The 15273-nt window shown below is 47.1% G+C and overlaps 1 protein-coding gene across 1 annotated transcript in view; it reads left to right on the top strand.

Moving 5' to 3' along the window:
- The window catches only part of LOC133114043 (ubiquitin carboxyl-terminal hydrolase 43-like), a 70623-nt gene that overhangs the window by 24475 nt on the left and 30875 nt on the right, over positions 1 to 15273 (top strand). The window contains exon 3 of the mRNA XM_061223239.1: positions 10337 to 10446. Within this exon, the coding sequence (XP_061079223.1) occupies positions 10337 to 10446 (110 nt within the window). The remainder of the gene's footprint in view (positions 1 to 10336; positions 10447 to 15273) is intronic.

The following is a 15273-nucleotide window of genomic DNA, read 5'->3' as shown; positions in this document are numbered from 1 at the left end:
TTATTTGCCGTCGCTTCGGCAGACAGTGTTACTCAGAGTGTGGTTTAAACGGCTTTCATTTTGCAAATCATCCATTGGGCTAGCCAGATATTTACTGGCGCGGTTTGGGCTAAGTGCCTCGCTCAGGGGTGGTGCGGCTCTGTTCTGCTTGAGTAGGGCTCGGCCCGACAGCAGGTCCAGAAACTCAGTCTGTGGGAAATTCAGTGTGAAAGATGAGTCATGAGGGATTCTACTCAAGCTTTGCTATGCAGGTTTTCATGTAGGTGGTTTTATTCTGAAATGTTGTTGGTAGACTAAAAATATATATATTTAAAAAATATATCAATATTATGCACGGTTCCCTGTCCGATTGGGTACCTGTAGGGGGAGTAGAGCTGTCACTCCAAACTATGGTCTCAGTGTCCTGCTCCATAGATCTAATTAAAGCGTCCAATCTGCTCTCTTCTGACCTGGACTGATTCCCCTGTGCCATTACACTTCCATCAGGGAGGAAGATTAGGTTTGTAAACTTAGGGGTAAAGCCTTTCTTATCACTGCATAGCAGGTTGTTGCTGAATATCATGACAGTATGCAGTACAAGCCAGGCCTCAGCCACTTACGTTATTGTTTTGGATTCAAATACTTTTCTACGCCGAGCTTGTCTGGTGTATTGAAAGCTATGGAATACTCTCAGAAAGTGCAAACGCCACATTTTGGTCCTTTTGGTTGGTTTAATTGCACCAGGTAAGATCCCGGTCCTGCTGTGTCCGTTCCCGGGTCAGAGCGGTTCTGAGCTGCTGTGTCCATTAGCCGGGTCAGAGCGGTTCTGAGCCGCTGTGACTGTTCCCGGGTCAGAGTGGTTCTGAGCTGCTGTGTCCATTAGCCGGGTCAGAGTGGTTCTGAGCTGCTGTGTCCATTAGCCGGGTCAGAGCGGTTCTGAGCCGCTGTGACTGTTCCCGGGTCAGAGTGGTTCTGAGCTGCTGTGTCCATTAGCCGGGTCAGAGTGGTTCTGAGCTGCTGTGTCTGTTCCCGGGTCAGAGTGGTTCTGAGCTGCTGTGTCCATTAGCCGGGTCAGAGTGGTTCTGAGCTGCTGTGTCCATTAGCCGGGTCAGAGCGGTTCTGAGCCGCTGTGACTGTTCCCGGGTCAGAGTGGTTCTGAGCTGCTGTGTCCATTAGCCGGGTCAGAGTGGTTCTGAGCTGCTGTGTCTGTTCCCGGGTCAGAGCGGTTCTGAGCTGCTGTGTCCATTAGCCGGGTCAGAGTGGTTCTGAGCTGCTGTGTCCATTAGCCGGGTCAGAGCGGTTCTGAGCTGCTGCCAGGTGCAGTAGTCTGTGACAGTTTCTTTTCCTCCAGCATTTAGTCAGTAGCAACAACGCGCATCACCACAGAAACGAGAAACGGGGTCCACGTGGTGCTGGAGGGGCCAGACCTCTTTTGGGGGGGGGAGTAATGAGGCCCCGCCCCTTACAGCACCCCAGTGTCATGGCCCCTCCCCTTACAGCACCTCACTGTGATGGCCCCTCCCCTTACAGCACCTCACTGTGATAGCCCCGCCCATTACAGCACCTCACTGTGATGGCCCCACCCCTTACAGCACCTCACTGTGATGGCCCCACCCCTTACAGCACCTCACTGTGATGGCCCCGCCCCTTACAGCACCTCACTGTGATAGCCCCACCCCTTACAGCACCTCACTGTGATGGCCCCGCCCCTTACAGCACCTCACTGTGATAGCCCCACCCCTTACAGCACCTCACTGTGATAGCCCCACCCCTTACAGCACCTCAGTGCAAATTAATCCCCCCTGGTAACTTCAACTTCTTGGACACCATTTTCTTTTTGGTTTCTAATGGACATTGATAACTACTGTTTTATGGTCAGCAGTAATATGCTTTTTGCTTGCGCCTGGTTTAAATAAGGAACAATTGATTTAGTTGGCATCTAATCCTTCACTCGCAGCCACAAGGATGTAACGTGCACGTATTTAGGATAGCTTTAGAAGCCGTCTGCCCCATCAATCTTCACAAGGGCAGAGCGGTCTCATTTTCCTACAAGTTTGCCAGTCGTGCCATCGCTAGCGTTACGGCCACAAATCTCCGCCGTGCCCGAGAGCAGGCATCAGTTCGGCCTTCCGAGCCGCGTCTCGCTCCCTCTCCACCTCTCCTGACCTCCGTCCTCGGCTCTGTGGAGCGTAATCTCGCCGGAGCAGGGGCGGGGAGACTCCGGGTTCAGATTTAATTTGGAGCCCTCGCTAATCTCGCTCGCCCGGGCGCGACGACGCCAGCCGCGTCCGTCACAGAACCCCGCGCGCGGCTGCCTGAGGACCGCGCCCTCCACACGGGGGAAAGTCATTACCCAGGGAGGGTTGAAAAGGCGGCGGGTGCTGAGGATTTGGCTGGAATGAATCGCTGAGCTGAAATGACTTGTCTAAGACCGTCTGAAGCCTGTGTGGGGGGGGGCGGATAATGCAGAGACAGCGCCTAAAACCCAGAGTGGATTCATTTCTGTTTTCTGTGCCGCATGAGTCCATGTTTTATCAGATTTGAATGTGGTTTGTCTGCATTTCACCAAAGAGCTCTGTCCAGTTTTCAGTTGTTTTTTTTTTGTTTTTTTTTGTTATTTGACATTTAAAGGTATCAAAATTTTTATTAATATTGATCTGAACTCTTAGGTTTAAACATAGGAGACAGCCTCTTGTTTGTAATTGAAAGAAGCAAAACTGACCTTGCACAATGCCATTGGAAGGCCAGCATGGCTGCACCTGTTGTTTTTTGAAAAGTGATTTTTATGAAAACATAATTCATTTCCTGTCAGAATGAATGCATAAGATATATTAATACAGGCGTAATATCTCACATACAATGTCCGTATTATTCAACATAATTCTATAGATATGGTTACAATAAGACCCAGCAGTAGGCAGTGTGGTTTTTAACGGCTATAAATACTCCAGTCGGTGGGAATCTCGTACGGCTCGTGATATTCCCCGTCACGACCGTCCTCACAGACGCGCGGCGTAACGCGGTGGGCTGGGCTCAGTGCTCTCGGGGCTCGTGGCTGTTTTAGGGGGGGCTGGCCCCTCTGAGCGTGGTGGGCCGGGGCTCGTTCAGGCGGGCGGTGAGCAGGGTGGGCTGGGCTCAGGGCTCGTGGGGCTCGTGGCTGTTTTAGGGGGGGGTGGGCCGGGCTCGTTCAGGCGGGCGGTGAGCATATGGGGAAGCAGCAGCGTGCCCTGGGCCCGCATGGCGCTGCCTCTTCCTGTCCCGGCCGTCAGGATTATTTTTAGACGCCACCCCCCCCCCCCCCCTCCTGCCGTGCCCCGGGGCTGGGGTGGAGAGAGAGAGAGAGAGGGCTTTCCGGTGACAGCCAGGGTGGGCGGGGGGGGGGGGGGGGGCACTAGCGTGTCACACCCTGCTCTCGGCCCTCTGAAAGCCTGCGCTGTCTGTAGAGCTTCCTCGCCATTCCTCCTCCGTCTCTCTTACTGAACCGTGCGGGTAAATCAAGCCCCTGTCTTGTACCACTGCATTATTCACAGTGCAGCCGCTACTGAGTCTCATGTTCAGTGCCTAATTCTCACCCGCGTCTGGTCAGCTGTGCGGTACCTGCTGGATATTTTCAGGTGTATTTCTGTAGTACAGCAGGTACAGTTAGCTCTCACAATTTTGCTGAGGGCTTCAGATGTCATTTGATAGGAATGCATGTATGGCTGCTTGTATGTTTAGGGTACATAGTCTATAAACTCAGTGAGCACTTTATTGGGTTATTTATCACATTTCTTCCCCATTTGGTCTGAAAAACTGCTGAACTCTGGACCATGTCTGCATGCCTTTATGCATTTAGTTGCTGCCACACGATTGGCTGATTAAATATTTGCATTAACAAGCTGGTGTACAGGTCTCCCTAATAACGTGCTCACTGAGTGTACCTAACTGCATTACACCAGTAGGCTTGGTGGCATATGGGGGGGATATGCAATGGGACTTCCAGCCAAGGACAATTTCTAGGGTCTTCTACCCAACGATGTCAGTGTGAGTGAGTTAGTACGTGGGTGACCCGGAAGTCAGTAGTGTTGGGCACAGTCCTGGGCAATGGGAAGCTCCTGCTGGGACCTGGTGGCAGAGCATTTAGAGTCGTGTTCAGACAGCCGTAAAAGGCACTGCATTAGTCTCAAACGCTCGTCCCATTTCATCTGTGTCTTTCCCAGAAAAGCAAAGCCTAAATTTGTCTGTTTGTAAGGCACAAAAAAAAAAACCCCAGCTAGTCTGGGGATATTTTTGATGCGAGTTTCAAAGGAGAGGACCTACTACGTCCACTTCATTAAGCAGGTTTGGAGTCACTGAAGCATCGGATCAGTTGTGCTGAAGTTTAGCCTCGCACTCGGAAGAGCCCGGAACTATCGTCTTCATTTAACTCAGGAGCTGGAAATTGGATGTCACCCAAACGTTTATGCTCTTTGTAAGGATGCCTGTCATCTTGAGGTCTGTAGATCATCACCTGGCTTCACAATTGTGTGTAATTAATTTTGCTGTGTTTACCTGAAAGGTAATGTGTAGCGCATCTATTCCTCCGCATTAATTTGCAGGTTTCTTGCAGCAGTCAGCAGTTCACTATGAACCCTGGAGGGAAAACTCAGGTGTATGTACATTATTTCAAAACAAGCTTTCTAATGAGCGTGGCCCGATAAAACCCTCTAAGCACATCAACCCCCTGTGCCATTCTCATAACTCTTCACAGGGCAGTGCATTGTGGGAAGGCTCCTTTCCAGTAATGTTTTCCCCTGGTCCATTATGCTTTACCTTGGTGTGCTATGGTAAGACTTGACTGGTGTGTTCCTCTCTCCCTATCATTTAAATTTCACATAATGAATCACCTTGATTGGTCAGTGTCTCTACGGGAAGGCCTACCTTTGCTCACCTGCTGTTTGGTAATGTGGGTGACCCTTTAAAGCAGGGCTGGCCAACCCTCTTCCTTGAGAGCTACCGTCCTGTAGGTTTTCACTTCAACCCTGACAAAGCATACATCATTCAACAGCCAGAGCAGGGCTGCCCATCCTTGTTCCAGAACAGGGGACGGCAACCCTGGTCCTGGAGAGCCGCAGGGTGTGCTGGCTTTCATTGTTGCTTGGCATTAATTGATCAATGAAAGCCGTTGATTAAACAGTTAACTCACCTCACCTGGTTTCTTGGGTCTGAGTCGCTTGCTTATTTTAAGGTGGAGACGAAAGCCAGCACACCCTGCGGCTCTCCAGGACCAGGGTTGCCGACCCCTGTTCCAGAAGATCTACTGTCCCGTAGGTTCTCAACCCTAACAAAGCACACCTCATTCAGCAACTTGAGCAGTGCAGCCCAACCCTGGTCCTGGAGAGCTACCACCCTGTAGGCTGTCACTCCAACTCTACCAAAGGACAGTATACCTCCAGGAACAGCTGCAGATCATCCCCTGAGACCTCGCCTGGCTCCTCTTTGCTTCGCGGTGTTCTCCCCTCAGAGACGAGACTGCGGCAGTAATATTGACATCTTGTTGCTTCTGCTCTTGTGCTGTTCATGCCACAGCATGCCAAGCTGATGGTAGAACTCCCTGCCACCCTGTTTTCTGAGTAGGGGTTCCTTTCCATCACTTTCATCCGTCTCCTCAGTCCTCGCCCGATCCTTGAGGGCATTCCAGCTTGTTAAATGCTCCTTGGAAGAGCGAGGAGCTGGGAGGCTCTCCAGGAGCCTATGTGGAAATATTCTTTCAGAACACGTGGTGAATTAATTATCCACCTCTTCTTATCTGCCATGTCTGTAATTGAACTAGCTTCAAACTAGCAAATTACTGGGCAAATATGTTCCATTTGGGTTGGTTCCTCCATTGCTTATCCCTTCCGAGAAATGGATGCAAGGATGAGATGCGAGGATTGAAAATGAGCGATTGGAATGAACCCCTGAACTGAAGAAGAGACTTTTGATTATTTTGGCTGGAGTGCCCTTTGACCCACATCTGACTGTTAGTGATTTCTTTTTTTAAATATGATTTAAAAAAAGTGGTTAATTTATTTAAACTACTTTATATTTTTATAGTTTTTTTTTTTTTTTTACTTGATAGCATAAAATAAATAAAATAAAAAAACCAGACCAGATATTTTTATTACAGTACACATTAATTGCTTTACAAAATAAACGTTTAGAACTGGACAGAAGGGCTAGACGTATGTATGTATGGTACAGCTGGAGCTGGCTGCAGTATGCGGTTATGTTCACAAACTCAAGGTGATATTATAACTAAAAGTTTAGCAGAGATGGCAGTGCCAGAATGTGATTTATCTCCTGGCTGCTTGTTGTTGTGTGCATATGTGTGTGTGTGTGTGTGTGTGTGTGTGTGTGTGTGTCTGTGTGTGTGTGGCTTGCATTGCCTGGTTGTTTCTTTGCTTGTCTGAGTATGTGTGTGTATATGTGTGCCTGCGTGCACATTTGATTGAGTGATTTCTGGTACTTTTCCAAGGCATTAGTGTACACAGTTTGCTTACAAAAAATGGCTGGTGTGAATACCCTTGATTACACCGATCCCTTGTCACAACTCATTTATTTGAGAGTTTCTGTCTGAGGGTAAAAAGATCATAAATGTCTTCTCAGCATAAGGTCCTGGTCATGCCAAAATGCCCCTTTCACAGATACCCCAATCTCAGGTGTGAACACATTCCAACTAAAATATCTTCTCTCTTTTTCAAGAACTATGTACCCTAACAGAAAGAGAGGCTTTTATAATGGTAGGCTGTCAAAAATAGCTCTTGCATATGCTGCAGAAGCCAGGAGAGGAAAAGAAGCTAAATTTATCCTTACCTCGTTAGTCTCTATTGTCTTTTTTACTGTCACTGTGCACCTGCTTTTCAGGTCAGTTTGGAGGTCGTGTTTGAGCTGTAGCGCACGTCATTTCAGAAAACTGACATTGTCCTTTTGAACATCTACTATAAACTATATGTGAGTTATGAAGGGCATAAAAACACAAGGTGGTTGCTACTGTGGATTATGAGGTGAACCAGTGCGGGAATATATTATGCGAGTTGATTGAGCCATGTGGCTAGTATTGTTTGGGTATAGTAAACATGTCTAAATCTGTCTTGTAAAAGCCATTTATATACTTGGTCAGGACATCAAACTAAATAATCTTAAATCATCTCTTAGTGCATGTGTTAGTAGATAGAGATAATTGTGAAGTAAGCCACTAATGCTTGTTTTGGATACCAGCCTATATAACCGCTGAAAGATGTGAAGGGAGAGCTGTGTGTGTGTGTCTATCAGTGTCTACCTGTGTGAGTGAATGTGTACTGTGTGTGTGCCGATGTGCATATATATGTTTGTGTCTACACGTGTTTCTAGGGTGTGAGGGTGTACACGTATGCACTTGTGTGTTTGTTTGTGTGTATGTGTGTTCCCGCATATGTTTATGTGTGTATTTGTGTTTTCTCTCACAAGGGACTGATTTGTTGGGGTGAATGTGGAATATTAGGAGATGGTGAAATGGGGCCCTAAGAAAGTAAACAATATAATACGTGAATAAATAAATAAGGGAGAGAGAGAGAGAGAGAGAGAGAGAGAGAGAGAGAGAGAGAGAGAGAGAGAGAGAGAGAGAGAGAGAGAGAGAGAGAGAGAGAGAGAGAGAGAGAGAGAGAGAGAGAGAGAGAGAGAGAGAGAGAGAGAGAGAGAGCAGCTGGTCTGGGGCTCTAGCTGACCTTTGACCTCTCATCACATATTTCACACATGAGGCATTCACAGTTTGGATGTGTATTTCGACTTTTTATTTTCTTCTTTAAAAATGTTTATTTTAGTAGTTTTATTTGTGAGAGATGGCCATGCTTTGCTCGCCACCAATCTGGGAACAGTTTCAAAAGGGCCTTTGAAAGGCATGTTAGATGTGAAGCCGGACGCTGTGCCCTGCTGGCGTGTGCGTGTGCGTGGGGTGTGGAAAATGACGCTGCTCCATGTGTGTGAAATGTCACAGTGTTGTGTGTTTGAAGCCCGAGACCACAGACCACTGAGCCCTGCACTAATAGAGCCACCCCCCCAATGTGAAATCAGGATCTCAGATCTTGTATCTGCACACACACATCTCTCTTATGCTGGACCGTCTGGCTTTGAGTTCAGTGTTTGGAATGTAATGGGAATATCGGAATGCATAACTGTGACTGTGTCTTCTGGGGGAAAAAAAAAAACCCATCTATAAAACACTGCTTTGGGTGTTGCATCGAACAAAATATTTTGTTTATTGCTTCTCCCCATAACACAGGTTTTCTCCACTACTGTACATTGTTTTGAGAAAAGAGTTTACAATTGTAATGTAATGTGATTTAAAAGAAAAAATAACCTTTAATGAAATAGCCTGTAAACATTTGTCTTTATGGTGAAATTGACTGAATGCCTGAAGCAATGTTAGATATGGTTAGTACGTTGGTATAGTTAGTATGTGGGTGTGGGTAGTATGTGGGTATGGTTATTATGTGGGTATGGTTAGTACATGGGTGTGGTTAGCATGTGGTTATGGTTAGTACGTGGGTATAGTTAGTATGTGGGTATGGTTAGTAGGTGAGTATGGTTAGTAAGCGGGTGTGGTTAGTACATGGGTATGGTTAGTACATGGGTATAGTTAGTACGTGGGTATGGTTAGTGAGCGGGTACGGTTAGTAGATGGGTATGGTTAGTAGATGGGTATGGTTAGTAAGTGGGTGGGAAAATGACATTGCTGCTGAAGGGCCTATTGTTTGTGGGCCTATAGGTGGCAGTCTTCCCTCTGGACCATGTAGAATTCAATGCCAGTGAAGGGAACACTGTGCTGTGGGATATGCTGATACGGTCCTGGCCCAAAATCCTAATTTTCATACTTGTGTGTATTTTAAATTTGCAGGAAAACACCACTTACATTTTTTGGAAGTCGATTAGAAATGGAACTCATTGAACACAAAATATTTATATTAGCAGGTGTGCTTCCTCACAGTGCCTACTGGCGGCTCGCTCTGCCCATCATCATTGAGAGAAGACAGCATAGTATAAAACTATGGAAATGGTGGCACACGTCCCCCTCATTGACACCTTTCCATACACACCCTGAAGCCTTCGCCCGAGCATCCAGAATTCCACAACCTGAACTTCCGTTTGCAGGAGGGGAGGAATGTGGGAACGTTTAAATCAGTCGCTGACACCGTGTTCTTTATCACTCGAGGAGTCGGCCTGTCCCTCGCAGTCAGGATGGACTGTTTCCACACCATTAGTCCACTGTTTTTCAGGATATAATAAAACCTGCAGAATAGCATTGATTTAGCTATGAGCGATGACCTTTAAATCTGACTTATGCTCACAGGTCTGTCTACGTTAGGTAACAAAGTGCCCGTTCTTTCTCGCCAATCGATAAAGTACTCACACGTCGTATTCTTTCCTAGCCACCTGAGTTTTCTCCAAAATTATCGGCAAACCCATTTTTTTTTAAAGTCAGTCTTACTATTGTTTTTGTTATGTGCGTGTACTAGCATCTAATCCAAATGGAATGCCATACAGCGTAACTGTCACTGTTAGGCTTAAGCTCCTAATGATGGAGCTGTAGTCTCTCAGCAGAGTTAGCATAGGTCAGAAGGTGTTTTTTCAGGAATGTCCTGACAAATTATAAGTGTGCCTGGAAAAATGAAAGTTTTTTTAGGCCAATTTTTGTCCCAGTTTGATGTGCCTAATCATATTTGTTGGCTGCTCTCATTGAAATGTCCTTTGTCAGTTCTGGAGAGCGTGTTTGTCCTGTGAAGCGTGCACTGCACTCTGCTGTCTTCATTGCCAGTGGTGCTATGGCAACAAACTGACAAATGGGTGAAGGAGATGGCGAGCAGGAGGGGAGAGGTGTGGTCAGAACAGGCCAGTGACCATCAGGAGCAGCGTGAAGTGTGTGGTTGTGTGTGCTGATGGGTGTGTGCGAGGGCGTGTGTGCTGATGTGTGTGTGTGTGAGTGTGTGCTGATGTGAGTGTGTGTGAAGGTGTGTGTGCTGATTCATGTGTGTGAGGGTGTGTGTGCTGATGGGTGTGTCAGTGTGTGTGCTGATGAGTGTGTGAGGGTGTGTGCTGATGGGTGTGTGTGCTGATGTGTGTGTGAGCGTGTATTTGTGTGCTGATGGCTGCATGTGTGAGTGTGTGTTCGTGTGCTGATGGCTATGTGTGTGAGCGTGTGTGTGTGCTGGTTGGCTGTGTGTGTGAGTGTGTGTGTGTGCTGATGAGAGTGTGTGAGTGTGTGTGTGCTGATGAGAGTGTGTGTGTGTGTGTGTGTGCTAATGACAGTATGTGAGTGTGTGTGTGCTGATGAGATTGTGTGTGTGTGTGTGTGCTGATGAGCATGTGTTTGCTGTTTCAGGAGCCTGCTGACGCAGAGGAGAGCCCCGCCCTGCACCATGTGACCCCCACACTGACCCAGGCCCTGGGGGGGCCCTGCAGCTTTGTGCAGGAGCACTTCCAGGCCCAGTACAAGTGAGTCCCCCCCGCCACCCCCCCACCCACCCTGTCTCCATCCACGGCCCTGTCTCCCCCCCCCCCCCCACCCCCCGTCTCCATCCACTGCCCTGTCTCCCCCCCACCCACCCTGTCTCCATCCACTGCCCTGTCTCCCCCCCCACCCACCCTGTCTCCATCCACTGCCCTGTCTCCACCCCCCCATCCACCCTGTCTCCATCCACTGCCCTGTCTCCCCCCCCACCCACCCTGTCTCCATCCACTGCCCTGTCTCCACCCCCCATCCACCCTGTCTCCACCTTCCACTGCCCTGTCTCCCCCCCACCCACCCTGTCTCCATCCACTGCCCTGTCTCCACCCCCCACCCACCCTGTCTCCATCCACTGCCCTGTCTCCACCCCCCACCCACCCTGTCTCCATCCACTGCCCTGTCTCCACCCCCCACCCCCCCTGTCTCCATCCACTGCCCTGTCTCCCCCCCCACCCCCCCTGTCTCCATCCACTGCCCTGGCATGAAATTTCGGTATTCTATGCCAGCTTCTGCCCTAAATGATTGTATTTTACTCAAACTAGCACATACATGTCTTGATAAGCTCAGAAATAAGGGAAAAAAGGTAAGAATGTAGGAAAATCTGCTCCTGCAGGACTGGTTAATTAATGGAACAGTTCACGGCACTGAAAGTCACAAGGAGTTGGTTTATCTGCCCTACAGTATGGTTCATTAATGTCAGGCTTTGTGACAGTCACCTCAGTTTGCTCTGAAGGTTAAAGGTTATCTTGGCGTAAAAAACAGCATTCGCCTTCAGCATAATTGTGCTCATTGGGCTCATGGCTACAGACCGATTTTCCTTTATTTTCCCCTGCTATTGCAAAGCTCACAGGAAACCGGAAGTCATTCCGAAAGGCCAAACCTGACATCCTCTTCCATTTCCTCCCACCTGTTTCTGTTCTCTCTCCTTCCTCTCCTCCTTCCTGCTCTGTCTCACGCTGTGAAGGTCGCTCACGTTTTATTTCACTGAAATTCTGCTGTACAAGCAGGAGCCCGCACGGATGGGGTGGGCTCAGCCAATGGCTTTCTCACACGCTCTCTCTTGCGCTCGGTAGCTCGTATTGGTGGGTATTTTTACAGTATGAGCTCTGCTGCCTGGCTATGCACCACCTCCCCTGCATTACTGTTTAATTTCCTGTTGCCGTAACAGTCGATCTTCGAAGCAGGTGCAGTTTTGCGCCACGGAGAGCTACTATTGTAATTTATGATGACCTAGGGTGGTTCTATTTTCCACTTGTCCAATAATAGTTACTGTGATATCCTGTTCCCATTGATTGGCCCAGGATATAAAGCAACACGTCAGGGACACGACATCGTTTCCTGCAGAAAAGGCAGGTGGATGTTCATTACCAGTGCCGACAGCGTCCTAATTATTCCACTCTGGTCTCCTTTAATTACCAGGCAGAAACATCAATAATGATGAAGCTGAGGCGTGGTACTGTATGGGCTCCACACCGGCTGCATTTTCTCACGTCGAAGGGGTCCCCTGAAGGTGCTTGGGGTTTTTATTGTTTGTGGTGAAATTTGTTTAATGAGAGGTGAAGAGATAATGTGTGTTAACTTTAAACTGTCTGTCTGAAAATGGCAAAATTGTGGCCTTTACTCAGAACAAAAAAAGCCATCGGTAATTCTTCCGCTGGCGTCCGTTTGTAGTCGTGGAAACGTCGCTCACATTCATAATAAACTGCACCTTTCGCACTCGTCTGCGTTCGGTTTTCCACGCCTCATTACGATGTCACTATGATGTCATCTGTAATGGACACCCGGTTTGCTCCCTTGCACTTCGGAGCTGAAGTGGAACAAACAACATGGCCGTGCTGATAAAAGGGTGAGTTTGTGAAAGCAGAGCAGATGAGCTCTGGAGCGGGATGATGGCAGGCATCGCACTCTTTGGCTGCAGCGTTCCTGTCCCAGTTCCTCTCCAGCTGGGCTCAACCCACAGCTGCGAGCCTCAGTTTGTTATTACAGTCAAACAGCCTCTGAACCACCAGGTGTGAAAGTGTCACCACTCGCCCGCCTTTGATAGTAGGCCTGTTGAGTTTTCTCTGTGGGGAAACACGTCACATCCTGCAGTAGCGTAATCGCTGGCCTTGCTGCTCCACGAAAAATGTGCTATTGCCTTGCAATTGTCCCCCCAGTTTACTTCCTCATAACCAAGCGCTGTTCAGAAAATGATCTGGGGGCTGCCTGTATCCTAGTGGCTAAGGTACATGACTGGGACCTGGAAGGTTGGTGGTTCAAGCCCGGGTGTAGATCCATCCGTGCAGCTGTTGGGCCCTTGAGCAAGCACTTAACCCCTCCAGGGGCGATTGTCCTCTGTTTAGTCTAATCAACTGTAAGTCGCTTTGGATAAAAGCGTCAGCTAAATAACTGTAATGTGAGGATCTCCCAAATGGCGAGAGCTGGACAAGGATTTAAAAAGAGGCTGTGCGCATGGGGAGGGGCTGTCACCTGATTGGCCTAATTTAGAGCAGTGGTGTCAAACTCAGTGCATCGGAGGGTGTGTATGCTGTTTTTGTTTTTTTCATCCCTGCCTCAGATCTTCATTATATACAGTGCAGTGCATATGTATTTGGACAGTTGGAACAAGTTCTGTTCCCTCTAATATCAGGGTATTTACATCCATACCGGGTGATGTAGGAATCGCATCCCTTTTTATACATAGCACCCAACATTTTAGGGAAGCAAAAGTAAATGGACATTGGCTTCTTAACTGCTTTTGAATAGTCTGGTGTTTTCGATCGCTTCCTTAGTGCAGGTATAAGAAATATTTCAGTATCTTGTCTTGATTCCAGGATATTGATTGCCCTTGGAATCTGTTATTGGTGTTGGTCAACATGAGGCCCAGTGTTGTGCCAATGACAGTCAAGGAGGCCATTATGAGAAATATGTTATGTTTCTGAGTCTGTTCTGTCTGTTTTAGTGTTATTATAGTTTATTTCTTGTTAGTTATTCTTACTCATTCATATCTGGTTAGTGTTGCCTATTTCAGTTCTTGCATTTGTGATCCCCTGTTATGTTCTGAGGCCGAGTCACTCCCCTCTCTGCGTGCTTCACTATTCGGGTGGTTTCGGTAGTTTCCAGGTTTTCAACATTTCTTCCAGCCTCGCATTCCTTACTTCCGGCTTCTCTCAATAGTTAAAAGTTGTAAAGCACTATTATTACTAACTACTACTAACTTAGATATTGTACAATACTAATCCGATTAATACACTTACTATATGTCTAACTAACTCACAACTCCACGCTGTTCTATAACTCCACCTTCCTATTCTATCTCTGATTACTTGCTTAGTTTCAGCAAAGTGTTTGCACCTGTCTCTTACTATCACTACATCTTCACTCTATGCAAATGTCTACTCCCTAATCCGGAGCCGACGTTTTACATGTGTGTTTACGTGCATCCAGTCCGTGTTTTCGTCTCCCACTGTTACTGTATCATTACCCTATTATGTTTCCCACCTGTTGTCTATTTGTTTAGCCCACCTGTCTCCCGAGCCCCGCCTAGATTGTCCTTCCCTCATGCATTTAAACCTCAGTCCCTGCATTGTTCGTCGTCAGAACGTTGATCATTTTCAGTGCCGAGATTCAAGTACGGCTGTTTATTGAGATTCTTACAACACCCCTTTGTTTTTGATTTCCGAGTTTGCCTTGCCCTCTTGTTTTGGTTGCCCATCTGTTTCTTTGGTTTTTGATTATTTGCTTCGCCTTCTCGACTCAGATTTTTGCCTCAGCCTTTTTTACCTTCGTTTTTCTAACTCCCTGGATTCTGACCTTTGATTGTTTTGGTTTTTTCCTGACTATTCTTTTGCATTCTGATTTGGACATTGTCTGTTGATCTCTTGGCCCTGAACCTTGGACTGAATAAACAATTAAACAATGTTTTTGGATTATCCCATGGTCTGCTTTTGGTCCTCAGTGCCATACATAACAAAATAAGCTTTTACTCAATACAAGACTAAAATACGTGTTGAGACTGACATATTTTTTGTTTTTTTCCATGTACACTCACTTTCCATATAAACACACATTGCACAGTGTACAGTAGCTGACTAAAACAGGCTGAAACACACAGCATTTTCTCTTCTCAGGAAGTTACAATATGTTTTTTTCATATGCACACAAAATACTTCTCTGGTGAGAACAATGGCCATGCCTACGTATTTATTGCGATTCATATTCATATTATGTATAGCATTATTTTTGTGGGAATTAACCTGCATTAAGGGTGTCTGTGTTGAACATTGGGCTCAGGAAGGTATTGGGTCAGATGTGTGTCACACAGGTGTCCCCCAGGTGTCCCCGAACACGTGCGGACAAGACTACAGGAAGCTGGGATGATGTCACATCCCTTCCCACCAAGGGGAAGGATCTGTCATTATGTGTGTTTTGCTGTGTCTGTGCCCACCAAGTCCTATATTCAATATACACTCACCAAGCACTTTATAAGGAACATTTCTACTTTATTACACCTACTTATTCATGCGATATTCTGCTGTCAATTGTGTGGCAGCAGTGCAATGCATACAATCATGTAGATACAGGTCAGGAGCTTCAGCTAATGTTCATATCAACCATCAGAATGGAGAAAAAATTTGATCTAAGTGACTTTGACCGTGGAGTGATTGTTGGTGGCAGAGAGGGTGGTTTGAGTATCTCAGAAACTGCAGATCTCCTGGGATTTTCACGCACGCTAGTCTCTAGAGTTTGCAAAGAATGGCGAAAAAAAACTAAAACAAAAGAATCCAGTGAGCAGACAGAAATGCTTTGTTAATGAGATGTCAGAGGAGAATGGC

This window comes from Conger conger, chromosome 16, assembly GCF_963514075.1.
Source record: "Conger conger chromosome 16, fConCon1.1, whole genome shotgun sequence".
Lineage (NCBI taxonomy): Eukaryota > Metazoa > Chordata > Actinopteri > Anguilliformes > Congridae > Conger > Conger conger.
The sequence above is the reverse complement of the archived record's forward strand: the minus strand, read 5'-3'. Positions and strand labels throughout refer to the sequence as shown.